Below are 23,342 nucleotides of genomic sequence, written 5' to 3'. Positions count from 1 at the left end.
AATGGCTTTAATTAAAAGAGAAAACATGCTAATTAATTAAACAGCACACAAATCTACATTGAAAAGTATGCTTTGTCTATCAAGTAATTAATGAAATACAATAATCCAAATGAGATTCCCAGGCATTTGATAAAAGCTTAGTACCCATTTCAAAATCCATTGCAAAATTAATGGGCGAAAATTTAATGTGAGTCATCCACAGATACAATAAAAGTTCATTCTGTGATAAATTGCTTATGCTGAAGGAAAAATGAACAAAGAGCAGAGTTTCCCTAAACTCTCCTCGCCGTGGCCCGCGGGGCTCGAAGGGGAAGACACCGCCAGCCTCCGAGTCAGATGCGGGGCGGGGAAAGTCAGGATCTGATAAAGCCCAGTTTCCACAAAAAAAAAAAAAAAGACACTGCTCATTAATTTTTTTTTTTGATTACAAACACAGGGCGACTGCGGGAAAAAAGGTGGCGGGAAGAAGAAGGAGGAGGAGCAGGAGGAGGGGGGGGAAAGGTGTTTAATAACATAAATATCATGAAACGCTCTTAGTTCAGCTCTTTGTTTCAACTAAGCCACCATGTCTCCTCCGACAAAATGCCGCGCCACCTTTGTTTCACAGCGTTTAAGCGAGGCTTTCCAAAGGGTAGATTTCAAGGACAGCGGGGCTTTCCTTTCAGCCGCCGCCTCTATTGAAATGTGAGCTGGAACATAATGGGGGATATTATAACTATCCACATGTTCAAACGCTACAACCACAATAAGTGGCTCCAGTTAATACATATTCATATGGAAAAGGAGAGAATTTCACAGGAGGGTAAATATTAGTGTTGGGATGGGGGGTGGGGGGGGGGGCAGAGTTTCCAGAGACAGTAAAAACTCAGATATGATCAGTGTTGGAAGTAGTGAGTTACAAAAGTAATCCATTACAGTAACGGATTACTCTTTGCTGTAACCAGTGTAAGGCATTACCAAGGTTATAATAGTGTTGGATTTTTCATTATAGTTTAGTTTTATTAAGTTTTGACTTTTTTTTCTTTAACCCTCCGGTATCCAGGTGTGCCTTTTAGGCACACTTTGCACTTCGTGTTAAAAAACTTCACATTATTTTTCACAATTTAAATAAGGTTAGAATTCAAAAGTTGTTCATTTTTGCATGATCTTTAAAATTCTGGCCACCAACTAAAATGTGCACATTGTAAACAAAAGAAAATTACCAGACTAGTATCTGTCTCCCAAGTGTGCCTAAAACGCACTATTTCTTCCATTTGATATGTATGATTAGGGCTGACCTTGATTTACAAAAATAAAACCAAATTAGAGCAGAAAAATAAATTAATATATAATATTAAACAGTTTGATTTTTAAGTGTGCATTTTACGCACACTTGGTGACAAATGCTAGTATTTTTGAACATTTGACCTAGCACCAAAAATAATGCAAATTAACCAATGTTGGAGTTAATCATTGACATATGCCAGGCTGCAAAAATCAAATAATATGTGATCCACTTTTTATGTAGTATATTGAAAAAAAATGATCTTTTGTGTTTTTTGCATCCAAACAAATGGTTTGTTTACATTACAAACACGGCGTTTAATGGGTTAAAAAACGTGACAATTATAGAGTATTTGGTATTTTTATTTACGGCTCAAGGTGATGAAATAGACAAAAGTGTAAAAGAACTAAAAACAAACTGTATGAAAATTTTTTTTGACATTCCACAAGTGTGCCAAAATGGCACACTTAGTGCTTAGTAAGGGCCTAGCTGGACGGGATACCGGAGGGTTAATTCAGTTAGTTTTAATTAGTTTTTTGGAGTAGGTTTGCTATTGTTTATTAGTTTGCGTTTTCTTCTAAATGCTTAGTTTGAGTTTGGTTTTATTTTTTCATCTCTCTGCCGTCATATTCAAATAAATCCCAGACAGGACTCTGCTGCTTTCTCCCAACTTTAGTCTCCATGTTTCCAGGTAGAGTGGGGACCAGAAGACGACTGGAAACGACAAGTGACGAGAAATGACGGACCGTGAAGTGTCGTATGGTGCCACTAGCTAAAATTCAAATGAAATAAATCCATTTCAAATCAATCTGACGTTGACAAAGATAAAAACTAAGGGAATTTTATCCATAATTTGTATACATTTTAGTTAGTTTTGTAAGCACACAATACAGTTTCAGTTAGTTACTGTATTTTTCTTTTAATTAAAATTTTTATTTATTTCAGTTAATGAAAATGTTTTTTCAATTCTAGTTTTCGTCATTTCGTTAGTTTTCGTTAATGATAATTACCTTGGGCATTACTCAACAATTTTCAGTAATATTTTACTCAGTAGGTTAATTAGTTAATCTAAATTGCCCATAGGTGGGAATGTGAGAGGGATTGGTTGGTTGTCGCTATATGTCAGAGGTGTCAATCTCATTTTAGTTCACGGGCCAGATTCAGCCAAACTTGATCTGCAGTGGGCTGAACCAGTAAAATAATAACATAATAATATATAAATAATGTCAACTCCAAAATTTTCTCTGTATTTTAGAGCAAAAAAAGGTAATTTATGTTATGAAAAGGTTTACATCTACAAAAAATCCTTTCAAAAGATGTGAATAACATGAACAAACTGAAAAAATAAGTGTCATTTTAACAATATTCTGTCTCAGTTTATCATTTACACATGTTCATTATAACTTACAGATCACCGTGGATCTACAAACACACAAAACATTGAGTAACAGGCAGAATATTGTTAAAATTGTACTTGCTTCTCTTAAGACATTTCAGGTTATTCACATTTTTTGCAAAATTATACTTTGTTTTAGTGTAAATACATGAACATATTTACATTTACAAAGAGAAACATTCAAAGTTGTCATTTTTTGTATGTTATTATGATAGTATTTTACTGGTCCTGCCCACTGGAGATTGAATTGGTCTGAATGTGGAACCTGAACTAAAAGGATTGATAATATTTTAGTGTAATTTTTGCATTTCAAAAATTCATCCCAAGGGCCGGACTGGACCCTTTGGCAGGCCGGACTTGGCCCCCGGGCCACATATTTGACACCTGTGCTATATGCCAACCCTGTGATGAACTGGCGACTCGTCCACGGTGTATACCCCCCACCCTTTTGGCCATAAGTAGCTGAGATAGGCTCCAACAACCCCCGTGACCTTAGTGAGGATAAAAGTGGGTTCAGATGATGATGATGGTGGTGATGATTTTACTCGGTACAAGTTCAATAGTGTTTGCATTACAACACACTTTTCGCCCATACTTTAATTGCTCAAATGAAAGAAAAAAACAAAAACACCAAGACTTTCTTAAGGAATCAAAAGTGCATCTGTACAGTTCTATTTCCTGTTGGTGTTCAGCCGATGGGTGAAGACGGCAGAAGACAGTCCACTGTCCACATGGACGTATGCTCATTACTAACCCTAAAGCTGCTTTACAGAAGCTAGTTAACATGACCCCTGTGATCAGCAATGACAAGGTAAGCTCATGTTTCTATGACTAGTTAGAATTCTTTATCGATTGTGGATTTATCTAGTGTCGTCCTTGGCTCCGCCCCCTGTTTGAACATGAAAAATGTTGAAAAAAATGCAAGCGTTCCTGCAGGGATTTGAACACCATAGACCAGTGTTTTTTAAAAAAAAATTACTAATAAATAACATTTTTTAATGATTCAGTATATATTTCATTATAATTAAAACACCACACACTTTTCCTGATAAAAATCAAGTTCAAATAAAATGCAGGATATAATATCTGAGAGGGCATATCTTGACTGGCTCGATCATGTGACTGTGTTCGTTACTACGTTTCAACCTGCCCAGACACAGTTGCAGTCAGAAAACTGAACCGAGCAGAGTATATGTGTGCATATTACACATTATATAGCCAAAATGTCATCTAAAATTAACATTTATTTGCAACATAGTACAGCAAAGTATTACATGATCAAAAACAAATTAATTTTAGCAACAAAAAAGTCTCCATTTTGAATGTCTGGGGTCATCAGAGATTTGTGATGTTAAATTGAGGTCACGAGCCAAAAAAGGCTGGGAACCACTGTTGTAAACCATCACATTACTTACTGAGCTATCCCTCCATATGTACTTCAAGGCGCAAATTTATGTGTCCCAAGGCTCTCCTATCTCTTGGATATGGGGGCAGGAGACATGCGCTATTTATGACAAGACTTTGTATGCAAGTCAAAAGTAATACAGGAGTCATGTAACTCATTACAATTCTAAGACAGTAATATTGTAAGGTAATGAATTACATTTAAATAACAGTAACAAGTAATCTGTAATGGATTACAGTTTGGAAGTAACTTGCACAACACTGTCCATGATAAAATAATGATGGATCAGAGCACGTTTTTTTTATATGAACTCAATGAAACATCTCAACGTCATTATATGCATCCTGTGATGATAAAAAACATCTATAATATTGCATAATCCTCTATAACAGGGGTGCCAAACCCATTCCTTTCAGGTTCCACATTCAGCCCAATTTGATCTCCAGTGGGTCAGACCAGTAAAATAAAAGCATAATAACCTATACATGATGACAACTCCAAATGTTTCTCTTTATATCAGTGCAAAAAAATAACATTAAATTATGACAATATTTACATTTTATAAACTATCCGAACGAATAAGATGTGAATAACCTAAAAAAACCCTGAAATGTCTGCAAAAAAATAAGTGCAGTTTTACCAATACTTACAAAACACAAAACACAACACATAGAGTTGACATTATTTATAGGTTTTTATGGTATTATTTTACTGGTCCGGCCTGTTTGAGTTGAATGTGGAACCTGAACTAAAATGAGTTTGACAGCTCTGGTCTATGGCCTTATCGCAGAATCATGGGTTCAATTCCCAGCGCATGTTCCTCTCATTGTTCCTTATAGAGACAAAAATGCCACAAAATTAAATTTTTTACAAGCAAGGAGAAGCAAACCAGAGCTTTTGTCATTTCAGGTAAGTGTATGATGTTTTTTTATCACAGTTCTGTGGCTACTCCAGCTTCCTCCCACTGTCCAAAGACATGCACTTTAATACGTTAACTGGTCAATTTAAGCCCCGCCCCCCAGAGGTGTGGATGTCTGTATATGTCACCACTGCGATTAACCAGCAAGACATCCAGGGTGTACCCTGCCTTCGCCTGCTGGTGGCCTGGATATGATACAGAACAGGTGTCAAACAAAACCGGCCCACCAAAGGGTCCAATCTGGCCCATGGGATGAATTAGTGAAATGCAAAAATTACACTGAAGATATTAACAATTAATGATGTTAAAATCAGGTTCCATATACAGACCAGTTCAATCTGAAGTGGGTCAGACCACTTAAATATTATCATAATAACCTGTAAATAATGACAACCCAAAAATTTTCTCTTTGTTTTTGTGCAAAAAAAAGTAAAATTACATGAAAATGTAACAAAAAATATGAATGACCTGAACAAATACGAACAACCTGAAATGTCTTAATAGAAATAAGTGGAATTTGACCAATATTCTGCCTGTTAGTAAATGTTTTGTGTGTTTGTAGATCCACTGTGATCTGTCAGTTATAATGTACATGTGTTAATGATAAACTGAGGCAGAATATTGTTAAAATTGTGATTATTTTTCTTAAGACATTTCAGGTTGTTCATGCTATTCCCACTATTCCCAAATTTTCATAATATAATTGCACTTTTTTTGAGCCGGTTTTGGGCCACAGACCACATGTTTGATAATCCCTGGACTAAAGTATGGTTTCTAGCTTTTCATTTTCTATTTGGAGCCTTTGCAAGCATCCCCATTAGAGGACATAGACCGAGAATAGAAAAGAAAAGAATAGAATAGAATAGAATAGAATAGAATAGAATAGGCTTTATTGTCATTGTACTCCATGTTACAACGAAATTGGTTCAGGATACCCTTACCAAGGTGCTACAAATAAATAGCAATAAATATAAATATAAAAACAATCAATATAAAAGCACACAATGTAAAAACAATCAAATACAGCAGACTGGAAACTCTAGACTCTCTCTCACTCACACATCCTTCATATATTGCACGTTATTGTTCAAGAGCCCCAATAATACGAGGTCAGTGTCTTCTATCGGGTACAGGCATCTTCATCTGCAGATCTGCCTCTTCCCTCTGGTTTGACTAAGGCTAGGAGCTGCTCCACATCTTTTTATTCCTCGTATTCTTTTAGCTCCTGGAAGTCATGGGATGGACTCGACGGGACCTTTATTGCGTTTCTGTTTTGAAGTGCTAAAGCCTCTCTAATAGCTGTGATGAGTTCTATGGGGGAACTGTAAACCCTAACATAGCGTGACAGCCTTTTGTTGGGAAAAGTATATAGAGTACAGCTCCTGACTGTTCACAAAGACCTCAGTTTGACGGTTTTAGAAAGAAATTACAGTATGCGCTAATAATTATTAACCATTAGGATGATACTGAATGAAATAGCATGATGTGGATTAGCATGACGAGGGCATTTTCTGTATTTTTATAGGATACAATGACATACACTGCATGGACAAAAGTGTTGGGACACGTTGAATTCAGGTGTTTCTTTCCGGAGACTTGATTGCATTCAGCGGCTCATATTCGACAGTGATTTCACAGTGATTTCAAAGTAAATGAGCTCCTAAAAACAGCTGATAACTCACACATACTGTCGAGCCATGTGATCCCTCAGACTTTACAGTATCTATGTATCCTACACTATATGGACAAAAGTATTGGGACACGTTGAATTCAGGTGTTTTTTTTTCTAACAGGAGTCTGGGATACAAAACAATAAAGACAAATGCCAGAATATAGTTTTATATTGTGGTAATTATCATTACATTCCATTGGTTAGTTTAGGTAAATTGTGTCTCTTTGCTTCCAAAATGCCTCAGAGACGGTTTTGACTTAAATTCGCAATAAACTTTAAGGAAATATTGACGTTTTTATGTCAAATCAGCATGAACAGGACATCTTACAGCTGTAGACATGATGTGTCCCAATATTTATGTCTTTATCTTTGCTTCCAAAATGTCTTACTGGTTTATCCATGACTATGACTTTAAATGTTATTCCTCTAAATTTCTAAAATATTTTTCGTGCTCTGACTGTAAATGATAATTTCCTGCCACAACTAACCATCTGCTTTCTTCAAATCTCACTGAGGAAGAAAAATCTACCATTAAAGTTTAAGGAAATACTGATGTTAATAAACATATAGTCGCGAAAAAAATATCAGACCATCAAAAGTCATGAAAAATAATGGTTATGCAAACAAGTACTAACTCCTGTGTGTATCATGTGACTAAAACAGACAGAAAAGAAAACATGGAATGTCTAAAAGCACTGTTTTTGTCAGTACAACGTCATAGATATTGATGTAAGAACTGAAGTGATTTTGGTTATTATCAAGAAAACATGTTAAATGGACAGATATCAGCTCTGAAATTAAACTACTATGAGCTATTTTTGTTGTTATCATTATATTTGTCCAAACAAATGGACCTTTAGTTGTACCAGGCATCAAGAAAAACAAGACATTGAAGGAAACAAGGGTGGTCTAATAATTTTTTCCGCGACTGTATGGACATAAATATTGGAACACATCATCACTACAGCTGTAAGATATCCTGTTCATGCTGATTTGAGATAAAAAACATCAACATTTCCTTAATGTTTGATGCGAATTTAAGTCAAAACCATCTCTGAGGTATTTTGGAAGCAAAGAAACAATTTAAACCAAACTAACCAATGCGATGTAATGATATTCATCCTAATATAAAACTATATTCTGACATTAGTCATTATTGTTTTGTATCCCAGACCCCTGTTAGAAAAGAAACACCTGAATTCAATGTGTCCACATACTTTTGTCCATATAGTGTATAAACATCCATATTTCCTTAAAGTTTAGTGGGGGATTTTTCTTCCTAAGTGAGATGTGAACAAAGTAGATGGTTAGTTGCGGTAGAAAATTGTTATTTACAGTCAGAACATGAAAAATATTTTAGAAATTTTAAGGTGGAACATTTCAGATCATAGTTATGGATAAAAAAAAATAATAAATGTTTAGAGAAATTAAATCAAAACCATCTCTGAGGCATTTTAGAAGCAAAGATAACAATTTAAACCAAACTAACCAATGCAATGATATTCATCCCAATATAAAACTATATTCTGACATTAGTCATTATTGTTTTGTATCCCAGACCCCTGTTAGAAAAGAAACACCTCAATTCAACGTGTCCACATACTTTTGTCCATATAGTGTAGGATACATAGATGCTGTAAAGTCTGAGGGATCACATGGCTCGACAGTATGTGTGAGTTATCAGCTGTTTTCAGCAGCTCATTTACTGGGAAATCGCTGCGAAATCACTGTCGAATATGAGCCGCTGAATGCAATCAAGTCTCCTGACAGGCAGTGAGTCATTTTAACTGTACGTGTCAGTCACTCCACGTTATGCTAATTACAGAATTAATTAGCCCGCGTGCAACTTGCAGCAGTGTAAAATAATGTGCAGTAATCAAAGGATGGCGACCCAGTCGTCTTAATTGGAGGACTTGCACCTTTTAATCTGCTAAGGCTTCAGAGACATTTTATTTTGTGTCGTCTAAAGCTTGTGTAAAGGAATCTAAACCTCACATAAATGATCAACAGACTTCCGTGTGATTGTTTCATAAAAGGCGAGAGTATAAAGGAATACATTAGGAAGCAAATTAGACGTTAATAATATTTTCGTAGCAAAAAGAGGATGTGATTTCTTTGCACCATCCTCAGCTGTGTTAATACTTTCACTTAAAAACTGAGCGTTGCTTCATGAATTCATCTAAAACAAAGACTTACAGCCTTGGGAGATCTTTAAAAAAAACTGTAATGAGAAGAAAAACCTCAACCTGCAAAATCCGAGCAGCGCGTCTCAGAAGTTTGACAGATGAAAGAGGGCGTATCGGAGGATTTCTAAAGGAGCCGTCAAAACAGGTTTTTACCAAATTGTTTTAATGTTCAGATTTAAAAGAAGAAAGTAGAGCAATGGAAATCATTAATTGATGCGAGGGAGCTCAAACAAACATTTGGGTGTTATAAAAAGGAGGGATTCTGACAGCGAGCTTTCTATCTTACTTCCATTTCCCTTTGCTTTGAGGAGATAAGTGGGAAACGGTGGAGATTGAGGATGAAAATACACTGAAACATTGTCATCCAACATGTACCAGGGTTTTCTTTACAAAACAATGCCTAGAGGGACAAACAGGCCTCTTTAGTTCTTCACAGCTGTCGGAATGCTTTTGCATTTTTACCAAGAAAACCTGTTCCTATTCTTCCAGTGAAAAGCCTGCCACAATCATGTCTTGGTGTTATGACCGTAAACAAATTAAACATCTAAGCCACTCCGTACCAAATGAGGCACTCAATTATAACCTTGAAATTGATTCTGGCCACAGCGGGGATTATTGATCCTCTAAATGTTTGTCACAGTGCTCCTGTCAAAAAGTAGGCAGGGGTGCTGTAAATAAATATGTGCTTCTATAGGCAGCGGTGTGTGGAGATAGAACACGATCCCCCTCAACTCGATCCAAAACCATCAAACTTTTGGATTTTTTTAAATTAATGTTTTACCATATATGCAAGGTTGTGCATTTAAAAGGATGTGTAAATCCACTATAAGGACAAAATATAGAGCATTACCTGAATACGTGAATGTCTAGTTATAACACAGAAGTATGCATAAAATAAGACATTATTGTAATTAATTATCATGATAAACAGATATTATCACATTTACTGATCATTGTATTTGTGGTAAATATTTAAAGTGCACATAAATATTATAGTTTATATTAAAAACGATTGATTATGCAAATCTGATTGTGTGTGAGGTGACCAAAAAAGTGTATGTGAATAGTTTGTGTTAGTGTAAAAATATACAGAAAAAAAGTGTGTTAACAAAGCAAAGGAAGTGGATTTAATTGAGTTATTAGTTTGTAAAAAGCGGTGGGAGTCAATTAGGGCTGTGTACTGGCAAGAATCTGGTGATACGATACAAATCACAATACTAGGATCACAATACAATATATCACGCTATATCATGACACTGTTAAAAAGGCAATTTTTTGTTTGTTTCTTTTTTTTTAAAGATTATTTCCTGGAAGAATTGAATTACACCAGAAATATGTACAAATACTAAACACATTTTTATTTGGTCAGAACAGGATCTAATGTCATATCACAAAATGTTTCTAATTCTCCTAGTTTCTAAAGGAACTAACATCTGCCTCTCAGACAGTAAAAAAGTACTTGTAGGATGCTCCAAAGAACCATTATTTAATAAAACAGTGTTAAATAATAATAAATAAGATATAAAAAATAAAGAAAGCCAAAAACCAAAAATGAAAATCCGCCATGTCTGCATTTGAATAAATACCTCAATATATCGATATAGTACTTTTTAATATTGATACAGTATTGCGAAATGAAATATCGTGATATATTGCAGAACCGATATTTTCTAACACCCCTAGAGTCAATAAGTTGTACTTCTTCCCACTCCGTTTCGAGCGCAAAAAAAATTGTGTTTGACCATGTTGTATGGGTTCTGTTATCTGATGATTCTATGTGCTCCAAATAAAACTACACTACTACTACTACCACTACCACTACCACTACTACTACTACTACTACTACTACCACCACTACCACTACTACTACCACCACTACTACTACTACTACTACTACTACTACTACCACCACTACCACTACTACTACTACTACTACTACTACTACCACCACTACCACTACTACTACTACTACTACTACCACCACTACCACTACTACTACTACTACTACTACTACCACTACCACTACTACTACTACAACTACTACTACTACTACTACCACTACCACTACTACTACTACTACTACCACTACCACTACTACTACTACTACTACTACCACCACTACCACTACTACTACTACTACTACCACTACCACTACTACTACTACTACTACCACCACTACCACTACTACTACTACCACTACCACTACCACTACTACTACTACTACCACTACTACCACTACCACTACTACTACTACTACTACTACTACCACCACTACTACTACTACCACCACTACCACTACTACAACTACTACTACTACTACTACTACTACTACCACTACTACTTCTACTACTACTACCACCACTACTACTACCACTACCACTACTACTACTACTACTACTACCACTACTACCACCACTACCACTACTACTACTACCACTACTACTACCACCACCACCACCACCACCACCACCACTACTACTACTACCACTACCACTACTACTTCTACTACTACTACCACCACTACTACTACCACTACCACTACTACTACTACTACTACTACCACTACTACCACCACTACCACTACTACTACTACCACTACTACTACCACCACCACCACCACCACCACTACTACTACTACCACTACCACTACTACCACCACTACTACTACCACTACCACTACCACTACTACTACTACCACTACTACTACCACCACCACTACTACTACTACCACTACCACTACTACCACTACCACTACTACTACTACCACCACCACTACTACTACTACCACCACCACTACTACTACTACCACTACTACTACTACTACTACTACTACTACTACTACTACTACCACCCACTACTACTACTACTACTACCACCCACTACTACTACTACTACTACTACTACTACTACTACTACTACTACTACTACCACCCACTACTACTACTACTACTACCACTACTACTACTACCACTACTACTACTACTACCACCATTTCACTGCTTTTCTGACAGATTCTGACAGATGAAAGCAGGGGTGTCCAACTCAGTTCAGTTCAGTGGCCACATACAGCCCAGTTTGGGAATAATGAAGATAAACCACCAGTGTCCAAAAGTCATCATCAACAATGTGTAATCATGAAAAATCAATAAAAAATGCAATAACTACTATCCTCTGCACCTTAACTAGGGATGAATGTGTGAATATGTGACTTGACTGAATGAGAGAGGGGTGGGAGTGTCCGTGTTTTTTATGTTTTTTACTATTTAACACTATAGTCGTGGGGAAAAAAAATTATTAGACCATCAAAAGTTATCAAAAACAATAGTTATGCATGATACTTCAATATAAACAAATATCCAGTATATTATACCGATTATTCCTGAAATACTATAAGAACAGTATGTCCAAATATGAGTAATTTAACTCCAGTTCCATGCATTCAGTTGTATATTATGCTGCCATTTACATTTGACAGTGATACTGATAACATTGACTCAACTGTGTAAAATCAGTGTATGCATTAATATCAACAGTTATTCAGTTTATTATACTGATCAACACTGTTAATTTCCATCAAAGTTAATTGTTTTCCAAGGGTTGATATTGGGGGATTTATCATTTATCTCTTTTTTCTGGTCATATTATATCAGCCTTTACAAATCCACTGTCAGTCGACCTCTGGTGGAAGCTAATATGGATCATATTAATAAATAAAGTAAATAAACACTAGATATGGTCGCGGAAAAAATTATTAGACCATCAAAAGTCATCAAAAACAATGGTTATGCAATCAAGTACTAACCCCTGTGTGTATCATGTGACTAAAACAGACAGAAAAGAAAACATGGAATGCCTAAAAGCACTGTTTTTGTCAGTACAATGCCATAGATATTGATGTAAGAACTGAAGTGATTTTGGTTATTTATCAAGAAAACATGGAAAATGAATAGATATCAGATCTGAAATTAAACTTTTATGAGCTTTTTTGTTGTTATCATTATATCTGTCCGAACAAATGTACCTTTAGTTGGACCAGGCATTAAAATGAACAAGAAACTGAAGAAAACATGTGGTCTAATAATTTTTTCCGTGACTGTATTTACTTATTTTGCATTTCATGTTATACAGGGTGTCCCATAAGTCTCCATACATAGGAAAAATAAACATTTCTTGACATAAACCATTTTTATTTATATAATATGCTGTATATGACTGCCATTTTGTCGGGAACACATTTCAATGCGTGTCCTCCACTGCTGAAGAACTATAAAGAAGAAATATAAAGAAATACATGTTAAAACGATATATGCATGGAATGTATTATGTCTCCTATGTATGTAGACTTATGGGACACCCTGTATATTTCCTTTTTTTACTCAAGAAGCACCATCTCTATAAAGTCCATCGGAATTTCGTTGTTTATGCTCTACGTATACAATGACAAAAAAGGAATCTTCAATCTTGATCTGAAGTGGGCCAGACCAGTAAAATAACAGCCTAATAACCAATAAATAATAACTGTTTCGAGTAAAAAATAAGTAAAATTACAGTATGAAAATGTGAATAACCTGAACTACCATGTACAACCTGAAATGTAGCCAGAAAAATAAGTGCAGTTTCAACAAAATGACGTCAAAGCTTATTATTAACACAACTTAAGAGATCATAGTGGATCTACAACTGCACAAAACAGGCATAATATTGTTAAAATTGCACTTTTGCTTCTTTATAAATTGCAGGTTGTTCACATTTGCTCGGGTTATTCACATTTTATTATGGAAAATGTCAATATTTTCATAATGTTGCATAAATATTAACTTTTTTCACATTAAATCAAGGAGAAAATTTGGAGTTTTCATTGCTTATTATTAAGTTATTATGCTATTTTTTGACTTGAGATCACATCAGGCCCCTGAACTAAAATGAGTTTGACGCTCTTGATGTTAAATGTTGTCAGTGCCAGACTGGACCAGCTGGGGGGACGGTTTTGGCCCATGGGCCGTCTGTTTGACTCCCCTAGATTAAAACCTCTGCACCTGCAATGTCCAGTATTAACTATGGTGTCCACAGGTTGGACAAACACTGTGGTTTGTCTGAGGTTTTGGACACATTTGAAGTTGTTTATGCGTCATCGTGTGGATAGAATTTTCTTTTTAAATGACAAAAAAAGAAAATATCTGCGTTCGTGTGGAGGGGCTTCTTCAGTTACTCAGTTTTATAAGGAAATGAAAGACCGTGGTAATAATTATTAACTATTAGTATGACGTTCAATGAAATAGCATGATGTGGGTTAGCATGACGCGGACATTGTCTGTATTTTTTTTTTTTTCAGATAAATCGACGTAGATACTGTACCATCTGTGAAGTCACTGCTTTTGTTTTTACAGTTCAGAGCTCGCCTGCGTTTTCAGGGATTTCAACGCGGTCAATTCACTATTCTCGCGAAAATGAAGTTATCACTGCTAAACAATGGGCTGTGGCTGCCAGACTGCTGTCACGTCCCATCACGGTTCTGGCAACAAGCAAGGCAGGTGCCAGGGAGGCGAGAACCTCGGCTCAGGCTAAAACCAATCCACCAGCGCTCTAAGAGGCTTTCTGAAAGCACGGCGCAGGTGCCACTCACAAGAGCTTTCATTTAATTCCCCATATTTGACCAGTCTGCTCGCAGTTAAGATGAGGAATGTGAAGGGCTCTGATGCTGCACACTAATGTCTATTACACACTGGAGATACCGAGGCCAACCATGTAATGCCAATGCAATGAATAGTACAACTGCTTTCTTCATTCTTAAACGTAGAGCCTTGTTTTCAGGACAGCCAATACAGTGGGATTTGCAAAAAAATGGGTTTGCTGAGAATATAAAACATTATTTTGAAAATGTTTGAAGTATTAATTGATTGTTAACACTCCCGCAGTGTTGTTGTAAACCACAGTGAGGCCACAAAATAGCAAAAATTAAAAACAAATCTGCTTATGTGACGCTGTAAGCAGCGTGCATCGTGAAACAAAGAAGTTTAACTTTGAATTGCTTCAAGTACAGCAATTCCCCAAGTGGAGAAGTAACACTGCAGCTGTGTGTCTTTTTAACCACAATTATATGTGTGTGTGGGCTACATTTTATGCTAAATTAGTTTCAAACCACTTGATCCTTGATGCCTGCCAAGGCGGTTAGTTACAAAACTTCAGGCACTGCATTTAGGGACATGTACACTTCAAAGGTATGAAACTCTTACCTGGAGAATGATTTAACAGTTGGCTTGAAAGCAATGTACCCTTCATTAAAAAGCAGAGCCAAAAGTCCTTTAGACACTGCAGCACTTCAAAACTAAGGGGAGGGCTTTCCATTAACTCAATGGAAAAGGGCTGCAGGACTGAATGGTGGGTGTCTGCGTGTGTTTTTGTTCCTCTATGTCTTTGCAGCAGAAATGGCCACGGATCCATTAGCCTGATTTGTCACAGCGGGAGCACCCCAAAGATCTCTTATCAGCACAACGTACCTCTCGAGTGGCGAGTCTGTCGCTCATCTCCTCCGCCTTTGCAATGTCCCCTTCAGCTATGGCCCTCTCTATGCTCTTTTCTAGGCCGGACTGCAGAAGACGGGGAAAAAAATTTAGATTTTTTTTTTTAAATAGGGGTAGAGAGAGAGAGAGAGAAAAAAATCAAAGAGTAACTTCAAAAGTCCCCAGGGCCTTATTTTTAATATGATTGCCATTACTACAAATATGTAGATTTCCCTTCACAAATGAAAACCTTTTTGATTGGATATTAGTGGGGAAATCTTAGAAATGCTACAGGAGATTACCAAACATAAATGTGACTCTTTAATTACACATTTCCATTACGGGCCTGAGCAGAGAGGGGGTTCAGAGGAGCCCCCGGATACTGATGGCAGTGCAGTTCTGTGGTGATGAGCCTATCTGAGGGAGCGGACGACCAGATTTCCACAGCCCCAAAATTTCATCACGTTAAAGAAATACACTGGGAAGAGGCGTTAATTATTAATGTGTCTCCTCTGATGTATTGTTTAAGGAGCTCAGTTCAGCTGCAGAAGCACATGCACAGTATCATTAGGCTTAAAAATGCAGAGTTAGTAAATGTATTAAAAGGATCTTATACACTGTTCCCTTTAACTCTGGTATCTTGGTCTCAATTACATTTCTATAAGATCATTCTGTTGTATACTGAGGCTGACACTGATACAGTCTGACAAATATCATCTATTGTATTAAAAACTAAAAGTGACAGATCATCATGCTTTGTGCCATGAAACCTATTTTAGGGTCAGTGAATAAACGCTGTCAGCAGATGAAATAATAACATCTCTCTGCTATGACAGCTTTTTTACTTTAGTGCTTGTGTGCGAGACTTAGGAGTTGAAAAAAAAAATGTTATATATTAATTACAAGGAACTGCATTTGAGGAATGAAGGCAGCCCTCATTATGTCGATGTGACAAGTTCTTTTTCTTTCAGCTTGTTAATCATTTCTTTATCCTTTCATAGTTGGCCTATTCAGAATGAGGCTACAATCAGCAAAAACTCAATTTTATGCTTTTCTGAGATAAATTAAGCACAAAATACTCCAAAATAATCATTAAACGGATTTCAAATTGAAATGAGAAGAGTTCCCATTCACTGGGTCAGCTGTAATGTTCATCAGGCATTCTGCTTCATTGGCAATTTACATGCTCTTGAATTAAACGTTCATTCATCTTTAGAGAAATGTGTTGGAATTTCAAGTTTCCAGTCATGAATTCCGCAGCTGTAATAGCACCTGCCCGGCTTCGTTATCTCGCCGCTCATTTAAGTGCTCGACGTCCTAGGCCTTGTCCTAACCAGCTCTTATTCTGTCAAGCAAAATTTAGGAATCCTCACAGAGTAAAAACCTACATCTCACTTTAATCTCAACCGTACAAGAAAGAAGATTCCTCCTAATCTTATCACTAAATGTAGCTGAACATAATCCTTAATATTCTTCTCAATGTCAGGTCGAGTTGCCATGCGGATTCTTCTAATCCACACGCCGTATCATATGAAACAATGAGAGGATACAGTGCGGTGGAAACACAAAGGATGTGAAGGTGTACTAACAGCTACGACACACGGCATTAAACCTTAGCAGATAGGTTGGAAGACAGGAGGCTTTGTTACCTTTGGAGCGGGTTTGGAACATGCGGGGGGATGAAATCGATCATTTACACCAAAATACTGCTTAAGCCCATCCCAGTGCTTCTCCTTCTCCAGCTGCTTCTGAGGTTCACTGTTAAGACAGGAAATGGGAGTTAATGTTCATGGTATGTACAGTAGACCTACGCAACACGTTTACAGTCGCGGAAAAAATTATTAGACCACCTCTTGTTTTCTTCAATTTGTTGTTCATTTTAATGCCTGGTACAACTAAAGGTACATTGGTTTGGACAAATGTAATAATAACAAAAATAGCTCATAATAGTTTAATTTCAGAGCTGATATCTATCCATTTAACATGTTTTCTAGATAATAACCAAAACCACTTCAGTTCTTACATCAATAGCTATGACAAAAACAGTGCTTTTAGGCATTCCATGTTTTCTTTTGTCTGTTTTAGTCACATGATACACACAGGAGTTAGTACTGTTTGCCATTGTATACATGGAGCATAAACAACAAAATTCTGATGCACTTCATAGAGACGGTGCTCTCTTAAGTTGTATTAATAATAAGCTAAGACGTCATATTGTTGAGACTGCGCTTATTTTTCTGGCTACATTTCAGGTTGTACATGGTAGTTCAGGCTATTTATGTTTTCATAATGTAATTTTACTTATTTTTTACTGTAAACAGTTATTATTTGTTGGTTATTAGGCTGTTATTTTACTGGTCCAGCCTGCTTCAGATCAAGATTGAAGATTCCTTTTATTGTCATTGTATACATAGAGCATAAACAACGAAATTCCGATGCACTTTATAGAGACGGTACTTGAGTAAAAAAAAAGGAAATATATAATATGAAATGCAAAATAAGTAAATACAGTTGTGGAAAAAATTATTAGACCACTTGTTATCTTCAATTTCTTGCTCATTTTAATGCCTGGTCCAACTAAAGGTACATTTGTTTGGACAAATATAATGATAACAACAAAAATAGCTCATAGTACTTTAATTTCAGAGCTGATATCTATCCATTTCCCATGTTTTCTTGATAATAACCAAAATTACTTCAGTTCTTACATCAATAGCTATGACAAAAACAGTGCTTTAAGACATTCCATGTTTTCTTTTGTCTGTCTTAATCACATGATACACACAGGAGTTAGTACTTGATTGCATAACCATTGTTTTTGATGACTTTTGATGGTCTAATCATTTTTTCCGCGACTGTATCTAGTGTTTATTTACTTTATTTATTAATATGGATCCACATCAGCTTCCATCAGAGGTCGACTGACAGTGGATTTTTAAAGGCTGATATAATATGAGCAGTAAAAAGTGATAAATGATAAATCATCCAATATCAACCCTTGGAAAACAATTAACTGATGGAAATTAACACTGTCGATCGGTGTAATAAACTGTATAATTGTTGATATTGAAGTATTAAATAGCTAAATAAAGGAACATATTGATCTCAGTGTCTTTTATCAATAAGTCTTTAAGTTAATATGAAAAAACAGTGTAAAATTTAGGTAACTTTAGAGCATTTTTTTTCTTTCGAGCGACTGTTTTCCATCAAAGTCAGTAATTCGAGGTGAGATGCTTAATATTAGCCAATACTGCCAACAACAGAGCTTCTAGACATTCCATGGTTTTTTTTTCTGTTTTAGTCACACGATACACACAGGAGTTAGTATTTGATTGCATAACCACTGTTTTTGATGACTTTTGATGGTCTAATTATTTTTTCTGTGACTTTATATTCATTGTTGTGCTGCTATTGGAACCTTAATTTCCTGAGGGTTCTGCCTAAGGGATCAATAAAGTTCAATCTAATCTAATCTAATCTAATAAAACAGTCCACATTTTATAATCAGTGTCTCCACTTTAATAATTTTTTCCGCGACTGTAGAGCTGTATTATCAGGACAGTGATTTTCTTTTAGCATGTCAGAGTTTGTTTATTTTGAATATCAACATTTAAAACCAATACAACAAAGCAAAATAATATAAAAAAGAAAAGATATTCAAAAAAAGGAGTGGTATGAAGTTCAATTTATATACTCCCGCCCCCTTCTCCTATCTTTTTTACTGACCATAAATTCCCATGTCAGCTCCCCAAAGTAGCTTAGCAAATCTTATACATATCAAAAAAAATTCCGACTAAGCCTGAAACACAACACAAAAATGCTATACACATCAAAAATAAACTCTGTCCATTTCATAGCAGTAATACACACATCAAAAGTAGACTCGAGTCATCCTGTGGTCATCAATTTGACCTATGACCTGCTTATATTACAGGAAAATCCATCTTATTTTGAGAGTATAGTTAGATTAGACATGCACTGATCCAGTAGAGCAACTAAAACAGCTGGTTCTGGTACTGTGTCAATGGGCCCATCTATTGAGTTCAGTTCTATATTTACATCCGAGTGTGCTTCCCAGACCCATACATTTTGCTTCTGTGTAAGAAGAGCTAACGCAGCATGGAGGAAACTGCCTGACTCGCTCTTCACCGCTCAATGATTTACAATGTCGAAGGAATGAGGTAGAGGAGAAACTGAAATACAGTCTGGTTCAGTATAAAAGAAACCTACGTACTTAGAGGTAAAGTGAATTTATGATACATGTTACTATGACAGTCTGACAGTACCCTGACCTCAAAATCAATGCTCTAAAGCAAATGGGTCAAACATAAGGCAAGAGGGCCAAAAAAGGCCCCCGAAATGATCCAATCTGGCCAGCAAGATGAATTTGTGCAAAAAATGAGACTGATAACATTAGACATCAAGGTATCAATCTTGTTTTAGTTCAGGGGCCAATAGAATAGAATAGAATAGAATAGAATAGAATAGGACTTTATTGTCACTGTTAAAAGGAACAATGAAAATCAGTTTAGGAGCTGTTTCTCTTTAGCAGCAAAAGCTTAAAGTGCAAAAAAAAACTGTATAAAATATCATCAAATCGTACCAAAAATATTGACAATACAGTACACAAAACTACAAGAAATACAAAAATATACAAAAAGCCAACTCTATAATATAAATGGAAGAACTATGTGAACCATACAGTTGCCGAAAAAATTATTAAACCATCAAAAGTCATCAAAAACAACGGTTATGCAATCCAATACTAACTCCTGTGTGTATCATGTGATTAAGACAGACAGAAAAGAAAACATGGAATGTCTAAAAGCACTGTTTTTGTCAGTACAATGCCGTAGATATTGATGTAAGAACTGAAGTGATTTTGGTTATTATCAAGAAAACATGGAAAATGGATAGATATCAGCTCTGAAATTAAACTACTATGAGCTATTTTTGTTATCATTATATTTGTCCAAACAAATGTACCTTTAGTTGGACCAGGCATTAAAATGAACAAGAAATTGAAGAAAACAAGGGTGGTCTAATAAATTTTTCCACGACTGTAGGTGTAGTGTTTATTTTTTTCATTCAGGACTTTTTAGTGAAGGGGATATTAACTTTGGTCCACACTCAAACATAAAAAACAAACAATAAAAATACTACAGTATTTATTTGATATATATTGAGATTAAAGTCAAGTTGATACTCAAAACCGAAGTATCATATAAAGACTGAAAAACACTGGATCAGTGCATCATTAGGAGACTGAGTGAAAGGTTGTGCAGTGTTTGGTGCATTCATGTGTTAATGTGAACATTTGGATGCAGAAGAGGCCGCTCAACAACCCATCCTCTTCTGTTCAGGATGTGTTTTTAAATAAACTAATATCCTGAAGTGAGTTTAGATAAGTAATAGATACACTTTATTGATCCCAAACAGAGATTGTAGCGCAGCAGCAGCAGCATGACACAGTAAAAATAGAAAAAAGAATTAAAAAAAAAAAAAAAAAAAAAATACAACACAAGAGCAAACACACTATACAAAATAAATCAGAAGTATAAAAACACAACTGGAATTTTTCAGTAAGATGTAGGTGCATAAATAACAATAAAGTGCATAATGGAAATATGTTTATGGAACATGTGAGTACCTTGTCTCTCCGGGTTCATCGCTGTTTGTTCCTGTTGAACAACATAATGACAATAACAGCAATGAGATTTTTTAATACTGACAAAAATTATCATGTTGTAAGCACAAATTCAAGGAAGTTCCACTACACAGGAACTTAAGAGCTTTCTTTTTATGGAAAACTTCAAATTGAAATCGCTTTCTTCTTAACATCAGTATCGACGCTATCACTGGCACCTTTTTTGTGTCGTCGTCTTTTTCTTCTTCTGGGGTCTTTCAGTGTCTTCATCTCCTCTCTCTTCTTCTGTAGATCTTGGAATTTCTTAAACACACAAACATAGAGATGATAATTATTTATTACGACACAGATGGTCTGGAAAGGCCTTGAAAGTTTGTTAATTGGAAGAAAAAAACATTGTGATACATGTTTAATTCATCCAATAAGTCCATGTGATGAGACCTCAGATGACACTATACATAAAACTGGATGTAAAGTAGTTGAAACTAGTTCCGTCCTCAGCAGAAACAACAGTGACACACTAATGATACATGTAAAGTACTGTGCAAAAGTCTTAGTCCACCTTTAGCTTTATTGGTTTAGTAAAGTTCTAATGAGCAAACACATGCATTTGTCTCTGTATTTAGATCCAATCTGTATACATGTGAAGTATGTACAGCTGGAAAAACAAAAGATTCAAGGAAAAAAGCAAAGAGGTAGTATTTAGTGTGACCTCCTTTTGCACTTAACATGTCTTTATCCTATTTTGTTCAGACAGTATGAGATGGCATTAATTTTCTCATATTTTACACCAGGTTTCATTCAACACATGTCACATGTTTCTAATTGTTTGTGCTGCTTCTTGTCATAGGGTCAGGGGTCACACTAAAGCAGGGGTGTCCAATCCTGGTCCTCGAGGGCCGGTACCCTGCACGTTTTAGATGTATCCCTCTTCCAACACACCTGATTCAAATGATAAGCCTCTCATCAAGCTCTGCAGAAGCCTGATAACGGCTGTCAGGTGTGCTGGAAGAGGGAAACATCTAAAACATGCAGGATACTGGCCCTCGAGGACCAGGATTGGACACCTCTGCACTGAAGAGTAACTTTAACCTTTACTACCTATTTAGTTCTGGTTTTTTGTGCGCTTTTTAAGCTCGCACACATATCTTATGTAGTTTCTTGTTGTGTCTAAAGAAAACAGGAAAAAGAAATAAATATGCATGCTCATTTCATCTGTGAAAAACAACAAATGTGGTGCTGGAATAAGACTTCTGCACAGTACTGGATAACAATCAAAGGGACCAAACTAGTACCTTTACTTAAGTGGGATAGTTCAGACAGGAGTTGTACTTATAATGGCTGCTTTTACCTTACTACTTGTACTTTTACTTATTAAATTATCTCAATATTTGTTCCACAGCTGGTCAGAGTGTCACAGCTTATATTGGAGCCTCATAACAGTAACTAGCATCAATGAATGTGTAGCCTAGCTAGTAAATATACATGCCCATTTCATCTGTGAACAACTACAAAGGTGGTGCTGGAATAAGACTTCTGCACAGTACTGGACAACAATCAGAGACCAAACCAGTACCTTTACTTAAGTGGGATAGTTCAAGCAGGAGTTGTACTAATAATGGCTGCTTTTACCTTACTATTGGTACTTTTACTTATTAAATTATTTTAATATTTGTTCCACAGCTGGTCAGAGTGTCACAGCTTATATTGCAGCCTCATAACAGTAACTAGCATCAATGCATGTGTAGCCTAGCTAGTTGTTTAGCATCACATCCAACATACTTGCCACGTTTCCTGAGGTATACCAGGTAAACTACACGTCGGTAGCTCTGTGTCCGCACCACTGGCTGTGTTATTCGCTTTTGCCTCCACCGGTGATCCAGTGTTTTCACCGGTGGAGCTCAGTTTCTCACTGTCCCTCCTCTTCTTCTCCTCCTCCTCCTCGTCGTCGTCTGGACTAAGGTCATCCTCTGTCAAACCTTTTGGCAGGAGTCCGCTGTACATACCGATCGAAATATGTACGTTTACGGCGATTAATCACATATATTCATAAAAAAAATAGGCCGTAATTGAGATAAATTGTTTACAGGCTTGCACTGCGGCTGCAGCGGCTCCCACTTCCGGGTAAACACAGTGACGTCATCAATAAGCCATAACCGATTGGTTGAGAGCGTCAGGATATCATCCAATCAAATCTTATGTTACATAGATTTAGCGGCTGAGAACAAGAAGACAAGCGCTCATTGGCTGGGGTATTTAAAACAACAGAAACTCAACTTTTGGGGTGTTATTTGGTGTTGGTAGTAGCTTGGTGAGCATAGTAAAGGGTTTTATTTTGTCAGCTTTACTGTCA

The 23,342-nt window shown here is 36.3% G+C and overlaps 1 protein-coding gene across 2 annotated transcripts in view; it reads right to left on the bottom strand.

The window, feature by feature from the left end:
• The window catches only part of fam204a (family with sequence similarity 204 member A), a 37,629-nt gene extending 14,522 nt beyond the window's left edge, over nt 1–23,107 (bottom strand). The window contains exons 1-5 of one of the 2 annotated variants that reach the window (XM_030156434.1): nt 22,772–23,107; nt 21,171–21,292; nt 20,993–21,025; nt 16,992–17,100; nt 15,340–15,429 (exon numbers count right to left, since the gene is read on the bottom strand). In XM_030156434.1, coding sequence (XP_030012294.1) covers nt 15,340–15,429; nt 16,992–17,100; nt 20,993–21,025; nt 21,171–21,292; nt 22,772–22,993 — 576 coding nt within the window. In that variant the 5' untranslated portion in view covers nt 22,994–23,107. The remainder of the gene's footprint in view (nt 1–15,339; nt 15,430–16,991; nt 17,101–20,992; nt 21,026–21,170; nt 21,293–22,771) is intronic. The other variant, XM_030156435.1, reaches the window with a different exon arrangement.
• Nucleotides 23,108–23,342: the final 235 nt, after the last annotated feature.

Source organism: Sphaeramia orbicularis, chromosome 15, assembly GCF_902148855.1.
Source record: "Sphaeramia orbicularis chromosome 15, fSphaOr1.1, whole genome shotgun sequence".
Taxonomy (NCBI): Eukaryota; Metazoa; Chordata; class Actinopteri; order Kurtiformes; family Apogonidae; genus Sphaeramia; species Sphaeramia orbicularis.
This window is presented reverse-complemented; position numbering and strand designations above follow the sequence as displayed.